Genomic DNA, 16,112 nt, shown 5'->3' with positions numbered 1-16,112 from the left:
ACTGTAATGGATGCGTGTCGATTGCTCAATGGTCGAGTGGAGGTACTGGTGCAGTGGGAGGGTCTCCCTGTATGTGAATGGTCATGGGAGGATGTTGACGAATTACATGAATTGTTCCCATCTTTTCACCTTGAGGACAAGGTGAATGTCATAGGGTGGAGTAATGATGGACCCCCAAATTGAGTATACTGTCACAGAAGATGGAAAAATAACGGTATAGCCAGTGAGGCCCAAAACCATCCCAAGACCAGTGAAAAGAGTAATGAACAACTCAATGAAGAGAGTAATCAACATACCAAATCCAAGGAGGAGCGTGTAACTACTGAGAAGGGGAATTTGATAGAGAAGGAAAAAAATTAAGTTTGTTAAGAGAACAGACACGTGAGTGGCTCTGAATGGTGAGGGAAATGTGGTTGGTGTGGAGAATGGAGAGTTAGTTATAAGGGGGAAAGAAGGAAATATGAGGGGTATATGAGAATATTGCAATAGTGGGTTCGGAGAGGGAAGCTCAATGAGGTGGTGGATTGCTTTGTTGAGGGAGTTCTGATTACTGTTATCATTTCTATGTTGTCATTAGTGTTGCGAGTCTTAATTTTGTCATGTAGTAGTGTTTTGTAGTGGTGTGCTACTACATGTGACGTCTATAATTCAGGTGAAGAGTCCGTGTTATTTCGTTCTTATTTCACCATTATCATTGTGTCTGTAAATTGATTGTTTACTTTACATTGTTGGGTACCATCAAATTGGGTTTATATTAAAATTAGACACTTCCCACACTCCAATATGCGTTACATAGACTCAAAAAGGGGTTTAATTGTTGCGTTTTTAGTTTCAACAATTAAATTTATTGGATTACGATTTTTATTTTATTGAATTTAATATTAATATTTGTAATATCTTATATTTTTTTACAAATTTGATGAGTTAGTATAAATTTAACTTTATTTTTTTATTAAATTATTAAATATCAAATATAATAATATACATTATATATATTAAAAATAGGGGTTTGCATTTGTCATTTAACATGACACAACAAACTTTCCTACACATAACATTTTGTGGAACCCACACTTTTTGAAGAAAAAAGAAAAAGAAAAAATTACGGCACGTAAAACGAATTTCTATAACATTACAGAATCATTTTTTTTACGATATAACTCTTATAAAATTCTTAAAAATATTATTTAATATAAAAACATGATATAACATGTTAAAATTTAATATTTTTAAAATTAACGCGAGTAACTGAATCTCATATAGCGAGTCCGTGTCGTGCAAGATAGCATGGTCTTGCACTACACTAACTAACAGAAGTTTCTATTTCATACGTTTCAATTCAATTTCAATTTCTTTTCATTTCAATTACCGAATTTTATCAGATCTGATTTCATTTGGAATTCCAATTATCCAGTTCAGTCGCTTTCCACGTCAGTCACATCCCCAAAAAAAACTTTTGAACTTCGAATTTCATTTCTGATCCCAAAAAGGAAAAGAGAGGGGAAAACCAACAAGAAAACAAGAACCCCACTATCCAAATGTTTCGTTTCGAGCAGGAAAAGATCCGAAAACGATTTTGACTTGGAAATTTTTTTTCTCCTGTTCCCCAATTAAGTGCTTCCAAGCTTGGCGGCTGTTGCCATGGCCGATGCTCTCTCGGTGGTTCCGGCAGCCGTGCTCCGTAATCTTTCTGACAAGCTCTACGAGAAGCGCAAAAATGCTGCTATTGATGTTTGTCCTCAGCCCCTTTTCATTTCTCTATATTTTATTTTTGCAATTCGCTCAATTTGAGGTTTTAGGGTTTTGGGAGGTTTTTCTTTGACTTTAGTTGATTATGGGTGTATGGTTGTGCATAGATTGAGGGGATAGTGAAGCAGCTAGCTGCTGCTGGGGAACATGATAAAATAACGGCTGTGATCAATTTGCTGACTACGGAATATACTTTTTCACCACAAGCCAATCAACGGAAGGTGACATTTTTTATTTTATTTTTTGAAAAAAGAATGTTGATTTCTTTTAATTTGGCTTCAATATATTGGTCATGTTATATGCTGAGTTTTTTTTTTTTTTTTTTTTTTTTTTATTAATTTCAATGAAGGGAGGATTGATAGGATTAGCTGCTGCAACTGTTGGGTTGACTTCTGAAGCAGCTCTGCATCTTGAGGTGAGGGGTTGCTCGCATTTTAAACTTTTGTTTTTTTATCCTAGATTGTTTATTTCTTTATCTGGGCTTACAATTTGAACTCTTTCCATTTGAAAAATTAAGGTAAATTCTTTCTAGTTGTACATCAGAAGCTTATCAGTGGTCAATTAATCTAATGGTACCTCCACCCCCCTTAACAATGCACATTTGTTGTGCACGAAATAATAATAGGCGCAATTTTTTATTCAAGGAATATCAGAAAAGAAAAAGAAAAAGAATGGTTTCACCTTAAGGGATAGAATTGAAATTTGTGAATTTTGGCAAGCTAAATTATATCTAACAGTTAGCAGCAATTTATTCTTTTGAAATGAATTTATTGCAAGCATGCATTAATATTATCCTTCACTTTGTTATTGAGCTTTTTTTCACATGCCTAAGCATATATATGCTTTTCATTACCCTTCTTACCTACATATAATTCTTTCACTTGACAGCGAATTGTCCAACCCGTGTTAAATTCTTTCTCTGACCAAGATAGCAGAGTTCGTTATTATGCTTGTGAAGCACTATATAACATTGCCAAGGTGAGGATTTGATTGTACTGACACATGTACAGCTTCATTCTGATCATCTACTATCCTCTGATGCGCATCTTTTTCATTTTATGTCAGGTTGTGAGAGGAGATTTTATTATTTTCTTCAACCAGATCTTTGATGCTTTATGCAAGCTTTCCGCTGACTCAGATGCCAACGTACAAAGTGCTGCTCACCTCTTAGATCGGCTTGTGAAGGTATAAGTTTTTCCTGATCTCCAATAAAGCCTTTGTGTGGCTTTACATGTATGCACATAACAAACATATGCTGAATAGTGATTGATCTGACAATAATTTGAGTTGCCATTCCCTTTAGATCAACTGATGATTAAACATTGCTTTTTTGGAACAGGATATTGTGACTGAAAGTGATCAGTTCAGGTGCACCATGCTCTTACATCTATATTATTTGTTTCTCTGTATCTAGTGTTTTAAAATTTCAAAAGATTTGTAGGTGCAGAGATCTGTGAATGTAATTTTTTAACAGACCTTCAATAGGTGAGAGATGTAAGCACCATGAGGTGTGAAGTGGTCTCGTACTTAATGAAGCAACTTTCACTTTTCATAACCAAAATGAAATAATGAAAGTCAATCTATTCCTCCTTACTATAATTTACACTGCCTCATTCCCCTCCTGTTTTTCTTTTTTGTTCTTTAGTATTGAAGAATTTATACCACTATTGAGGGAGCGCATGGATGTATTGAATCCATATGTCCGCCAGGTTTTGGTAGGATGGATTACTGTATTGGACAGCGTCCCAGATATTGATATGCTGGGTTTTCTTCCTGATTTTCTTGATGGTAAGCATATTGTTTGAAGAATGATCATTTTCTTTCCCAACATATTATGAAAAATGAATTTCAACCACCTAATCATATATAAACTTCTCAGGCTTGTTTAATATGTTGAGTGATTCGAGTCATGAAATACGTCAACAAGCTGATTCAGCTCTTTCAGAGTTTCTTCAAGAGATTAAGAACTCCCCAGTAAGGCACCTACTAATATATTTTTCTCCTTTTTTTTGAGTTGTAAGGGTTCTGCACTTTTAAGAGTCTAGCTCTTTTTTTTTTCCTTGTTATCTGCCTAAGGAATTTATTGTAGGCTGAAGCTATTATCCTCTTTTGTTTGGTTCCCATCTTTTAGGGTGCATCTATTTGTTATCCCAAATGTTCCCAATTCTGTTTTTGTATCATTGGATTTCCTGTTACCTGCGTGAATATGATTTTTTGCAGCCATTATCCTCTTTTCCATAACCCATTTTTCAGGGTTGATACACCTGTTAACTGTTAACTTGCATTTGTGTTGATTAACTGTGCTGCACATCATTTTCAGCTTCTATTTTGACACAAGCAAATTTTTTTGTTCATTTGTCATTTTCTGACTCAAGCAGTGCTACTCTTGAAGTCTGTAGATTATGGTCGAATGGCTGAAATACTGGTACAGAGGGCAGGTTCTCCAGATGAATTTACTAGGCTAACAGCTATCACATGGGTAAGTGGTATTGCAATCCTTTGACTTGAAAGACATGCATTTACCGTTATCATACTTTATGCTTTGTATTGGTATCTTCTCAAGACTAATATTTCTTTTTAGATCAAAAGGAAAATTTTCAATTACTTTTTTGTGAGTCATTTGTGCTTTCTTATTTTAACAGATAAATGAGTTTGTCAAACTTGGTGGAGACCAGCTTGTTCCTTATTATGCTGACATTCTTGGAGCCATTTTGCCTTGTATATCGGATAAAGAAGAGAAAATTAGAGTTGTAGGTTCACTTGAGCTCTCCTTTTATATCTCCCCCCCGTTCTTCTCTCTGTTTTTCCCCTTTTTAATCGCATGGGTAGAACAATAAGTTTGAAATTATCTCTGGCTTATGTATAAGGTTGCTCGTGAAACAAATGAAGAGCTACGTGCCATGAAGGCTGATCCAGCTGAAGCATTTGATGTAGGAGCAATCCTCTCCATTGCCAGGAGGTGTAGTTTTTTGTTTTGTTTTGTTTATTTTATTTTTCCTGAGAAAAGAGGCCAGGTTTGGATTTTGTAATACATGAAATTCAAATATTTTGGATTTGATAGTGGTTTGATCACTATAGAGAAATAATTATGAGGGTCCTTTTTGTTTAGCCAACACTATTTTGCACTTGTTATTCTGTAGAATAATTTTGGGATGGTTTGACTGATCAGGCAATTATCTAGTGAATGGGAGGCTACTCGAATTGAAGCTTTGCACTGGATATCAACACTTTTAAATGAACATCGTACAGAGGTGACGAGATTGTTTGAATTCAACTTTTATTTTGACATTTTTTTGGGGCCTCTGTACATCTGTATAGTTTTTCTTCTTTCTTAATATGTCTAATATAATACATATAATTATTATTTGATGTGGTTTAATTATAATACCACCTTTTCCAGTCTGGTCTAATTAACCTGGAAATAAATATGGCATTTTCATGACTAACAAATAATATACAATTTACCTACTGATTTTTCAATTGGCTTTCTCTTCCTTTAGCGCAAAGTTTTCTTTTGTTATTAATGTCAACCCCTCTTTAAGTAATTTATATTTCTATTTACCTGAAATGCTCTGTGGAGGCTTTTATGTGATCTCCTTTATGCCAATGAGAGATTTTTGTGTTCATCCTCATATATTGACTTTTCTTGTCTGAAACAGGTTTTGCAATTTCTGAATGACATATTTGACACCCTGCTCAAGGCACTTTCAGATCCATCTGATGAGGTAGCCTTGTTATCCTGGTGTTATTTTTTAATCTATTCATTTCTCAAAATCTTTGTGCAAATGTGGTTTAATTGTACGTTTAACTTATAAGTAAGTTACACTGTTATTTGATTAAACCATATAGATAAGTTACTGTTTTCATTATTTTCAACTTAGGATGCTCAGGTTCACCCCTCTCCCCTTCTGGGAAATACAGTCTCATTGACTCTTGTCCATGTAGGTTTCATGCATGAAATTTACTTTGTGGCATCCGCTAGGATAATTGGTACTTCGTGATTGGAGTTTAGAGTTTTAATATTTACAGGTCAAAGCAGGACAATTTTTTGAGTAGCATCAGATAATATGATTGACAATTTTTTAATTTTTATTTTTCAATTTTGCATTTTTGAGCCATTTTGGCTCACTCGTTTCCTTAAATTTTCCTAGTTAGGAGGATTTTCTATGCTCCCCCAGGATGTAACTTTCTTTTCTTTTGTTCTAGTATTGTATTCTTTGGAAAAATGGAGCATGTATTTTGGTTTTGTTAGAAACCTTTCTGCAATCCCACACTCAGATAGGTTTCTTGCATATATATACCTTTTGGACTCTTGACTACAGGCTAAATAAAAATGATTTTTTGAAGTTTCCTCTATTCTTTGTTTGCAATATCGTTCACTTTTTGCGAACCAACAATTCACTTGAATTGTCAGTAATTCATCACAATTTTTTAATTGAATAGGTTGTTCTTCTAGTTCTTGATGTTCATGCATGCATTGCAAAAGATCTTCAGCACTTTCGGCAGCTTGTTGTTTTCCTGGTGCACAATTTCCGGGTAGACAATTCTCTTTTGGAGAAGTAAGCTCTTTTCCTTTGTCCAATATATTGTTTAAACTATATGGTTTTGCTAAAATATGATTTTTTTACTACTAATTTTCTCTTTTTATTTATTAATTTTAACTATATATTATATTCTAGGCGTGGTGCTTTGATAATCCGCCAGCTCTGTGTGCTTTTGAATGCTGAGAGAGTCTACCGTGAACTTTCTACAATACTAGAAGGGGAATCAGATTTGGATTTTGCATCAATTATGGTTCAGGTTGGTTGTGACTTTTTTGAGAGCTTGAGTATAGCTGTAGCAGAATTACACTTCTCATCTATAGTCTTCACAGGTCTATGCCCGACTTCACCCCCAAAACAGAATATTTTAATGAAATTGCTGCACGAAGCTTGTACTTAATATATTTTATTTGCTTGCATTTATGGGCAGGATTAAATGGTTTTTATGCAAATTCTTATTACATAGCTAGCTAAACTTTACTTGTACTTATGGGCAACCCTATAAAAACCTAACTGTTGGTCTGTTAGATAATATGCATATACCTGACTTCCACATTGGTTTTTAATATTTTATGTTGTAGTTTAATGAATTTTGATTCTCAATACTTCAAAGGTCTATCCTTCTGCTAGTGATGGAAACTTGATATTGTTGCTGTACCTAATAGTGCTGAATGGTTCTTTGACAGTATTAAGTGCAATTATTATTTGTACAAATGTCCTCTTATAGGCTTCAATCAGTTATGCTCCGCTTAATTTCAATTATGGAAGAATTTTATATCTAACACATGTTAAATTAGGACTCTATTTTTGGTTCAACCACATTTTAACCAGCTATTAGTCTGTCAGATTTTGTGAAAATGTTGACTGTGTGTGTATAGATCAATTTGTGAGAGATCTGATATTCGAAATCTGAAAAGTAAAAGTGAGATGAGAAGCTTAATCTTCAAGTGATTAATGTGGGTTTTTATTTTATTTTCAGGTACAATCCTATTAATGACATCTTTAAGAAAAGATTATCAAGATATTATTTGATTTTTAGTGATTCCATAATCTATTTTAAACTTGATGAAAATAATCATGAGAATCACGGATCCTGGATATTACTAAAGTTTTTGATTGGCTCAGATCCTTGAAATTTTAACCATGCAAGGCACAGATTTTATGCGATTGTAGTTTTAATTATTAACTTCTCGTTTCTTGAAATCTCATTAGTGTTCATTTCATCATTTGTGTAATATCTGAGAGAAGTTGACAGTATTCATTTACTATAAAATTGGTATTGATATTGACATTAAGGGCCAATGATCCAATAGGGAGCTTTATGGAACTATTGAGAAGTTAATGACTGGTGTATAACTATCCAAGATGTTGAGGTGACAATTTGGGTTCACGGGTTGTTTATGGGTCGACACAAACACGAATACCCTTAATACGAACATCAAAACCCTCGACACGAACACAACCTGTTTACTACATGGGTTGACAGCAACATGAATATTCCAATAATTTTACTTTTTGAATGAGAATTACTTAAATAACCTCAAATTAATAAATAAAAGTGGGGTAAGTGAGGGTGAATATGTAATTATATAGTTTAAATGAGTCAACACGACACGAATACAAATACCCCTAACACGAACACGAAAATGAATATGGGTTGACATGAACATGAAAAATCCGTGTCATGTTCAGGTCATGTTGAAAATTGTCACCCTCACCTAGATGATGTTGGGGTCAACAGTTCTGACTCACTATGTTCAGAATAAATGCAGTAGTCTTTGTACTCATTGTTATATTTGCTATTTTTTTATTTTTCATGAGTCTGACCTGTAGCCAATCCAATGTATTGAAGTGGTATTCATCTACATTCATTATTTTCCCCTTTTTAAAAACTTTCCAGGCTTTGAATTTGATCTTACTTACATCATCGGAACTATCCGAGATTCGAGATCTTTTGAAGCAATCACTAGTAAATCCTGCCGGGAAGGATTTATATGTTTCTTTGTATGCCTCGTGGTGCCATTCTCCAATGGCAATTATAAGTCTTTGCTTATTAGCTCAGGTAGGTATCTAGAACTTGGTTTTGATTATTCAATTTGATTTGAAGTCTCTCTTGCACATGTGCACACAAAGACAAACACAAAAATTTTAAACAATGAGTATCTGTGGATAATAATTTAGCTTTATTTGGATCATATGCCCCCTTTTTGTAATATATATTATCTTCCTCGACAGACTTACCGACATGCTAGTGCTGTGATTCATTCTTTGGTGGAGGAGGATATTAATGTCAAATTCTTAGTGCAGCTGGATAAATTGATTCGCTTGCTGGAAACTCCAATCTTCGCATATCTTAGATTGCAGGTGCTTAACATCCACACATATCTTACAGTCTTGAAATAGAATATATTTTGTTATTAGTCTGGTAAAACATGATTAATATGGATGTTTTGGTTTTGTGATGATTAAGGCTAAAGATCAGTTTTCTTATTATTAATTTTTTCTTACTAAACCACTATTTCAATCTGTATGCCTTATTCCAAATTTTCATTTATCTTACCTGATGCCAAATACTAAAGTTTCCTGTTTGGATGAAACCTTGAGTCTAGAAATTTGATCTCATGATAAACATACATCTGATGCAGTCATTTATTATTCTATCCCCCCCCCCCCCCCCCCCTCTTCCCTAAAAACTTGTTTTGATAAAAATAAGAATTTGAGCTATTAATAGTATGAATGACATCGTAGGCATGACTTGTATCATTCATTTTTCCCAGTATGATAACCTGGGAGAGGGTTCCTTGTAAAGTAAATTGAGGGCAGGTTATCACATGGCATCCTTTTATTGGGTTTTCCTTTTTAACAAAAGAGAAAAGGAATAATGGGGAAATTTATTAGTTCTGTTACAATTGAAATGCCTGGTTGCTGCTATTTGTTGTGGCACTCAATTTGCTTCACAATGACGCCCATTGTTTTCCTCTCAAATCTCACCTCATATCATACTTGTGCTTTATAGTATGCAAAACTTTCTCTTGTACGAGATAAATCAAGTAAGGAATGATCACTCCTTCGTATCTGATAGGGGAGGAGAGATTACATGTGACGTGGCTTGAGTAATAGTAGTTGCTATGGGTTAGTTGTGTTAGATCCGTATTTTACGTAAGTTAGGGCGAAGCAGTTGTTGTAGTTGTATATAGCTATCAGCTTGAGGCATTGTAAGATATATGTGAATAATCAGAATTCTTGAATCAAATTCTTTTCTCTTCTTGACTTAGGAACTGCATTCCTAACAGTATCAGTGCAGTGATAGATAGTTGTATTCTTTCGTTGTTATTCCTATGTTCCAGATGGTCAATTCTTAGTCCTTTTTCTCTTCATTCCTCCCCGCCCGCCCCCCCCCGGGTGTCTCTCTCCTTATATTCCCCTTCCCCATCTTTTTATTTTTTCCACACCTTTTTTTTTACTTGTATATTTATATATATATATTTTATTTTTTGTCCTACTTTCTTACTCTTTTTTTGCCCTCCTTTATATCTTTATCTTTAGTTTACCTTAATATACTTTCCCTTTTAATTATTATATATATATATATATATATATATATATATATATTTCATTTCTATCTTTTTTTTCAATCTCTTCGTATTTTTCATTTGGGTTCATTTACCACCGACCCCAATTAGTTTGAGATTAAAGTGTTGTTGATGTTGATGTTTATGCATGTTTCTGAACCATTATTTAATTTTGCAGCTTCTCGAACCTGGAAGATATATATGGTTGTTTAAAGCTTTGTATGGTCTTCTGATGTTGCTGCCTCAGGTATGTGCAACTTAAACATTTGCTTTTTATCACTTAAATAGTTGTTGAGGTAAACTCTTGGAAATTACTGATTACAAATTACTGATTACATTGATTTGACTCTTTTTGCATTTACGAGTGAGATTTTGCTTTGTATCACCCAGTTTACTGGTGTACATCACTACATTCATAATAAAGGCTATTTATCATATAATTATATTTCTATCTACTTAATCTAGCTATTTACTAGTTGTGCCAAAAGAAAGATTATGCGTTATGTAGGTTGAGTAAATTATTTTTCTCATTCTTAGTTGAACGTATCAACTCTTGGAAATGCTGATGACATAAATGGTTTACTGTTTATATTGACACTTCGTTTTTTACCATTATGCAGCAAAGTGCTGCCTTTAAGATATTAAAAACTCGTTTAAAAGCTGTGCCATCTTATTCTTTCAATGGCGAGCAATTGAAGAAAACATCCTCAGGTAATCCGTATCAATTTCTTAATCACATGGCTGGTGGATCTCAAATCACTGAGGATGATGACATAACTGTGGATGGTGGGAACTCACGCACAGGAATAAATTTTGCTGCAAGGCTACAACAGTTTAAGCAAATGCAGTACCAGCATCGTGTGCATTCGAAAACACTGGCCCAGTCACGCAAAAATTCCACCTCGTTATCAAAGGTTGCTGACTTCTTCATTCTGTATGTTACTTATTTTTAAGTATAAACTTGAGAGATTAGATAATGGGGCCTGTTTTATCATTACTTAACAAGCCATATTCTCCTTTTGATGTATTATGAAAGTCATCAGTTGTGTTTTCTTATGTCAATTTGCAGGAGACACAGAGACAGGAAGAACCAAGGCACCTCAATTGAGTGACATTAATATTCCTCCTTCAAGGTCATCCAAGAGAGGTCCAGGCTAGCTGGAATGTAGCTTCTTGCTCATATTGAGTCTTATTGTTTTGTAAAATTGTAAAATTGCTCATATTGAGCCTTATTGTTTTGAACGGGATCGGGTATTGATTTGTAAAATTGTAAATCATAGTAACTACTTGTTATATTCTACTTACCATAGAAGGTTGGGGATGGTGAAAAAATGGGTTTTGGAATCAAGATAAAGCTTTTGCTGGGCTATTCTTTGGACCTTGTAAACGAGATGCCCACGTGGTTCTGTTGTTTTTGTTGAAAACCATTGTGGGCTTAAGGGGTTATAATATGGAATTAGCTACATAGTGCACAAGTTTGGCGTACTGCAAGAGTGGTACGTGTCTTTGTAATTTTCTTCAGGACAATGAGATTGCCTGTTTAAATTGGATCAATGGTTGCAGATTTATACTTGTCTTTAATTTTCTTAGTTCTTTCTTTCATCCCATTTTCTATCCCATTCGAATAAACAATTTGATGGTGACAAAATTATCAAAGATTGGCATTCCTTATTTGTATTGAACACCATACGAATAGTTATATGATTTTAGTTAAGTGATTGTTGAATTTTCGCCTGAAACAGGTAGAAAAAAGATTTGAAAGCATAGGTCATGGAATTGATGTTTATTCGAAAGGGTCAGATTTGCTTAATAAATTTTATTACGACAAGTGCAGTCTAAAATGAATTTAAGAGCATTCTGTATAACATGCATGTACGAACTTCAAATAATTCATTATAACCTTAATTAAATTCGGAAACAGACTCAAAAAGGAGTTACGAGTCACTACCAGAAGAGGAAGAGCTTGTCTCCAACATGGTGCAATAGAATGCAAGCGAAAATGTAGTGAGATGTGATAATTCATTTTAGTCTTGGAATAAAAATGCTTGTTCCCAAAATCACACTTCAGCAGTGGACTTTCTTTCCATATATATGTATATATATATATATAAAAATCTACAAGTGCTGATTATTAATTATTATCAAAGATATACAAAGGTTGAAAAAGTACTGCTCTCTGTTGTGTGTAACATTATTCTTGGCTTATAGAGCATAGATCTTCTCAATGTCAGAATTATATTCATCCAAATCTGATATATTTGCTGAATAAGACCATGAGAAAGATTTGCTTCCACTTGCTCTCTTGATGCGTCGTTGGGAATCACCGAGAGAAATCCCAAAATGTTGTCGAAAAACAAAGTAGCACATGCTTGCCAGAGTCCCAACTAGAATTGGTACTCCCAAAATGGTGATGGTAATAGCCATCCATTTTTTCTGTCCAACAACCTCAAAAGCTATTGCTAGAAAAGCACCACAAGTGCATGCACATGCAGCCCACATCAGCTTGTTAACCACTGATACAATCTGCTTTTGAGCCCTCGTGTCCCATGCTACCAATGTTATTTGAACTACAACAACTGCAAGTGATATGAAAAGTGATGTTGAATTCAAAAGGCAGAAAACCTTGAAACCAACACTATTTGCTATATTAGCCTTCCCTGCATCTGATCCTGTCTTTATATATTGACCAGGCAAATTGAATATAGTCAAGAATGCTATTGATGCAAAAAGGACGGCAACCACTGTGATTGAATTAATGGTGTTTTGAACTGCATCTCTATGAAGTTTCTTCAATTCCTTAGCAATACCAGAAACTCTTCGCTGAGTTTTTTCATTTTGTATAAGTTGTGACTGCACCTCATGCTTTATATCACTCACTGTTCTTTTAAGTTCCATGGCTTCATCTACTTTACCAACATGCCTAGCATACTTAGCACCATATTCTGCAAGGGCTTCTTTAATTTCCAAAGCTGAATCTCCATATGGCAGTGTATCTGCCAAATCCAAGGCTGTTTCCCTTTGCTTATTGATTGCATTAACATCCACAGCCGTATAGCTTAGCAAAAGGCTCACTATCTGAAAAAAATAAAAATGAAGGGCAAAATAAAACTCATTGCAAAGAAAGGTATGCAATAATTATGAAAGGGAACAAGTACATTCATTTTGTTCAATATATGTAAATAAATAAACCTCAATTCATATAGCATAAGGAAGTTCATGCATCTTTTATATTCTCATAACAACTTTATAATAGTTGAATTGTCTCACAAACTTGTTTATGTTCAAGAAGACTAAGATCCTTAGACAAGTTTATAACAAAACTGAAGCAAATATGGTAAAAAAATCAACAACTATGGTTCAATAAATGTGAACTTAACCTGTGAACGGCCTTTCCTTGTAGCCATGTGAAGAGCTGTATTACCCTTCTTATCTCGTTCATTCAATATAGTAGCATCAGCTAGTAATATCTCTTCCACCACTGAAGTACTCTGACCTTTGACAGCCATATGCAGTGCAGTTTGACCTTTTTTATCTTTGATGCAGACTATTCCTGAATCCCGGGTAATAAGTGCTTTTACAATACGAAGGATGCCATACCTAGCAGCATTATGCAATGAAGTTTTGCCATTTTTCCTAACTATGAACATGGAACTGACATCAACATCTAAGATAGCATTCACCACATCCAAATGGTCTTGAACTGCAGCAGAATATAAGGGGCTGGTGTTTGAGGAGTCACATAAGTTGCAAACCTCAGGCCACGTACTCAAAATCTCCCTCACAATATCTGGAAAAAGATTGACAATATTGATATATCATAATTGAAATCCTTATTTATACATGTAACATAAAAGTACAAAAAGAATTATATAAACTTCCATTTTAAAAAAAATAAAAAATAAAAACTTTATGTGATTCAAAGATAAGGGTATGCCTCAAAATCCAAATAAGCCAGATCATCCATTAATAGCAATAATATACAGAACCTACATAAAAGTTCTATTAACCAAAATGAAAGGAAGAAGAGAAGAATACCCAGATGGCCACGCTTGGATGCAACATGAAACGCGTTCATATCAGACTTGGAGCGAATCTTGAGGACCTCAAAGTCACACAAGTTGAGCAAAAAGCTGAACACATGTTGCAGATTATGCTCTGCAGCTATGTAAAGCGCTGTCTCTCCAGCATCGTTCTGAAGGGACATGATATCAGAAAGCGAAGATGACCCATTATCATCATCATCCTTGTTCACCTGTTCCAGCAGTTGCTTCAGCCCATCAAGGTCCCCAGATCCAACGGTGGAGAATATTGATTGGTGGGTTATGAAACGCAGAGCCTTTGACTCCATCAACCTCAACTCAACTCAACAGAGAAAGAGAGGATTTTTTTCACTGTTTCAGCTTCCCTTTCATCACCCTGTGTTCTCTCTGTACCAATGAAGAGATAAGGGATAAAGTGAATGTGAACACCAAGTGGTAGTTTTCCATTGCACTCAATTATTTGGAGTCTTATTTATTTGTCATAAATGAACTGTTGATATTGATGGTGTGGTCTTTTTGTACAGAAAATCCATAATGGGTTGATACCATTGACTTTCACAACTCAACAATTATTATAAGACTTGTGCAAGCTTCCAAATATGTGTTGATGTCACTCACTAACACACTTCCTTGGCTTGTTACGAAAACGAATTAACATGGAGTTTGTTTCCATTTGCAAAGTTTTAATCTGTGGCTGAGAATTTGTCACCTTGTAATTTTTATCAAATTGTAATTTTATGCTTTTAAAAGAGAAAACAATCTCATACTAAATGATATACGATTTCACTTATACGTATTTTTATTTTTCTCATGCAAATTTTGGGTGAGGTAACTTCTTAATTTAAATTTATTGCAAATCATTGTTATAAGTAGATTTTTCAGAACTGAAAAGAATAATAGCAGTTAAAATAGTTGTTTTCCATTATTTTTAATTATTTATCAGGTTCAATTGTAAAAGAAAATACTTTTTATGGTAGGGAAAAGAAAATACTTACCTATAATCGAACATCCATAAATGAATCAAATAAATTATAGTAAAGTGCACTAAATTTAAATAAATATTCAATTTAGTTGGATTAAATAAGAATAATATTGGATTATAAAGTTCATAAATTAATGGTTTAATTAACCAATTTATTAAGTTTGATAATAGTTTGAAATTAATTATTACAAAATCGTGCATAAATTTTTATAATAAATATTAAATAAGAGGCAAGATGAAGAGACAAATGATTTTTCTTTTATATATAATTGCAACTTAATCGTGAATTATGCTGCATTTTGGCATGCGAAAAGCAATGGCAAATTTTTTTCAATTTGCTTGATGGAATTGTGTATAGTGTAAAACTATCAGATTAAATGAATAAAATGACAGGGGTTAAATGCAGAAAATGACTAATATTATACCAATAAAGAAAAAATAATAATTAAAACTATTGTTATTTTATTTTATTTTTTGATTTTGATTGGTTAATAATATAAAATCAAAGTGTACAATATTTTTAAGAAAATTAAGAATTTGAAAATAAAAAAATTTATTTATTATAATATCATAATGCTTTCTTTATTATTTATTTGAAATCTTACAAAAAAGAAAATACGAAGTCAACGTCAATACACTAGTATATAATTATATCTTTTAACCAAAATAATTGAATAATAATTCTTAGCTCTTATAGGACCAGTTTGATTGTACAATTTTATGTGGAAGGAATCACAAAAATGACACAATACTACTTTTCATTATATAATAAAATTAGGTAAATTTCTATCCGGAAAATAATTATATATCGAAAATTATGGTTTCTGAGTATTGGATTCCAACTTTTCCACCTCATTATTGGATCTCTATATTTAACTTGTTTGCTTTGTAAAGTTGAGAAAATCTATTACATTCACGGAGGAAAAAATTTCTTCTAAAAAAATTCCAGTCATTGCCTTTAATTTTATTCTATTTTTGGTCTTCAATTTTGTTACATTGTTCCCCTCTTCAATCAGAACGTTGCCACCTCAGAAGCTGAACGAAGATTTTGTTAAACAGTCATCAATTGTGAATTGTATCCATAACTATTGAAGATTCCTATTGCCGAAGACCTTTTTGCTTGAATGGAAATCTTCATCTCCATATTTACCAATTGTTTTTAGCCAGAAAAGACAATAATCACATCTGTGTATGGTTATCTTTTAAAAAATATGAAATTGCAAAGGGT

The 16,112-nt window shown here is 33.6% G+C and overlaps 2 protein-coding genes across 3 annotated transcripts; one reads left to right on the top strand and one right to left on the bottom strand.

The window, feature by feature from the left end:
• Positions 1-1,336: 1,336 nt before the first annotated feature.
• Positions 1,337-11,392, top strand: LOC133296290 (protein VAC14 homolog). 2 transcript variants are annotated; one of them, XM_061495245.1, is made up of 20 exons: positions 1,337-1,731; positions 1,857-1,970; positions 2,099-2,164; positions 2,638-2,727; positions 2,815-2,934; positions 3,089-3,117; positions 3,395-3,537; positions 3,629-3,723; positions 4,142-4,228; positions 4,392-4,499; positions 4,617-4,708; positions 4,919-5,000; positions 5,409-5,474; positions 6,193-6,308; positions 6,429-6,549; positions 8,191-8,352; positions 8,526-8,654; positions 10,041-10,109; positions 10,483-10,766; positions 10,906-11,392. In XM_061495245.1, exons 1-20 carry the CDS (start codon positions 1,642-1,644, stop codon positions 11,018-11,020), a joined length of 2,178 nt encoding a protein of 725 aa, XP_061351229.1. In that variant the 5' UTR covers positions 1,337-1,641; the 3' UTR covers positions 11,021-11,392. The 2 variants fall into 2 exon arrangements, with proteins under 2 accessions (XP_061351229.1, XP_061351230.1); XM_061495246.1 differs by having other exon boundaries at positions 10,483-10,776; positions 10,932-11,392.
• Positions 11,393-11,865: 473 nt separating this feature from the next.
• LOC133296293 (ankyrin repeat-containing protein At2g01680) lies at positions 11,866-14,383 on the bottom strand. The gene is made up of 3 exons (XM_061495250.1): positions 13,898-14,383; positions 13,240-13,649; positions 11,866-12,937 (listed from the first exon to the last, which is right to left on the bottom strand). The coding sequence occupies exons 1-3, from the start codon at positions 14,208-14,210 to the stop codon at positions 12,065-12,067; spliced, it is 1,596 nt and encodes a 531-aa protein (XP_061351234.1). The 5' UTR covers positions 14,211-14,383; the 3' UTR covers positions 11,866-12,064.
• Between the last annotated feature and the right edge of the window lie 1,729 nt (positions 14,384-16,112).

Source organism: Gastrolobium bilobum, unplaced genomic scaffold, assembly GCF_033153095.1.
Source record: "Gastrolobium bilobum isolate Gb01-03AN ecotype WA unplaced genomic scaffold, APGP_CSIRO_Gbil_v1 utg12420, whole genome shotgun sequence".
In the NCBI taxonomy this organism is placed as follows: Eukaryota; Viridiplantae; Streptophyta; class Magnoliopsida; order Fabales; family Fabaceae; genus Gastrolobium; species Gastrolobium bilobum.
Note: the sequence above shows the minus strand (reverse complement) of the source record. Positions and strands in the feature narration are given on the sequence as shown.

Excerpts from the sequence above, each read along its gene's own strand:
- LOC133296290 (XM_061495245.1), top strand. The coding sequence starts at position 1,642 with ATGGCCGATGCTCTCTCGGTGGTTCCGGCAGCCGTGCTCCGTAATCTT. Across the intron at positions 5,001-5,408 it reads TAAATGAACATCGTACAGAG|GTTTTGCAATTTCTGAATGA; the intron begins GTGACGAGATTG and ends TGTCTGAAACAG. Across the intron at positions 8,655-10,040 it reads TCGCATATCTTAGATTGCAG|CTTCTCGAACCTGGAAGATA; the intron begins GTGCTTAACATC and ends TTAATTTTGCAG.
- LOC133296293 (XM_061495250.1), bottom strand. The coding sequence starts at position 14,210 with ATGGAGTCAAAGGCTCTGCGTTTCATAACCCACCAATCAATATTCTCC. Across the intron at positions 13,650-13,897 it reads ATCCAAGCGTGGCCATCTGG|ATATTGTGAGGGAGATTTTG; the intron begins GTATTCTTCTCT and ends ATCTTTTTCCAG. Across the intron at positions 12,938-13,239 it reads CAAGGAAAGGCCGTTCACAG|ATAGTGAGCCTTTTGCTAAG; the intron begins GTTAAGTTCACA and ends TATTTTTTTCAG.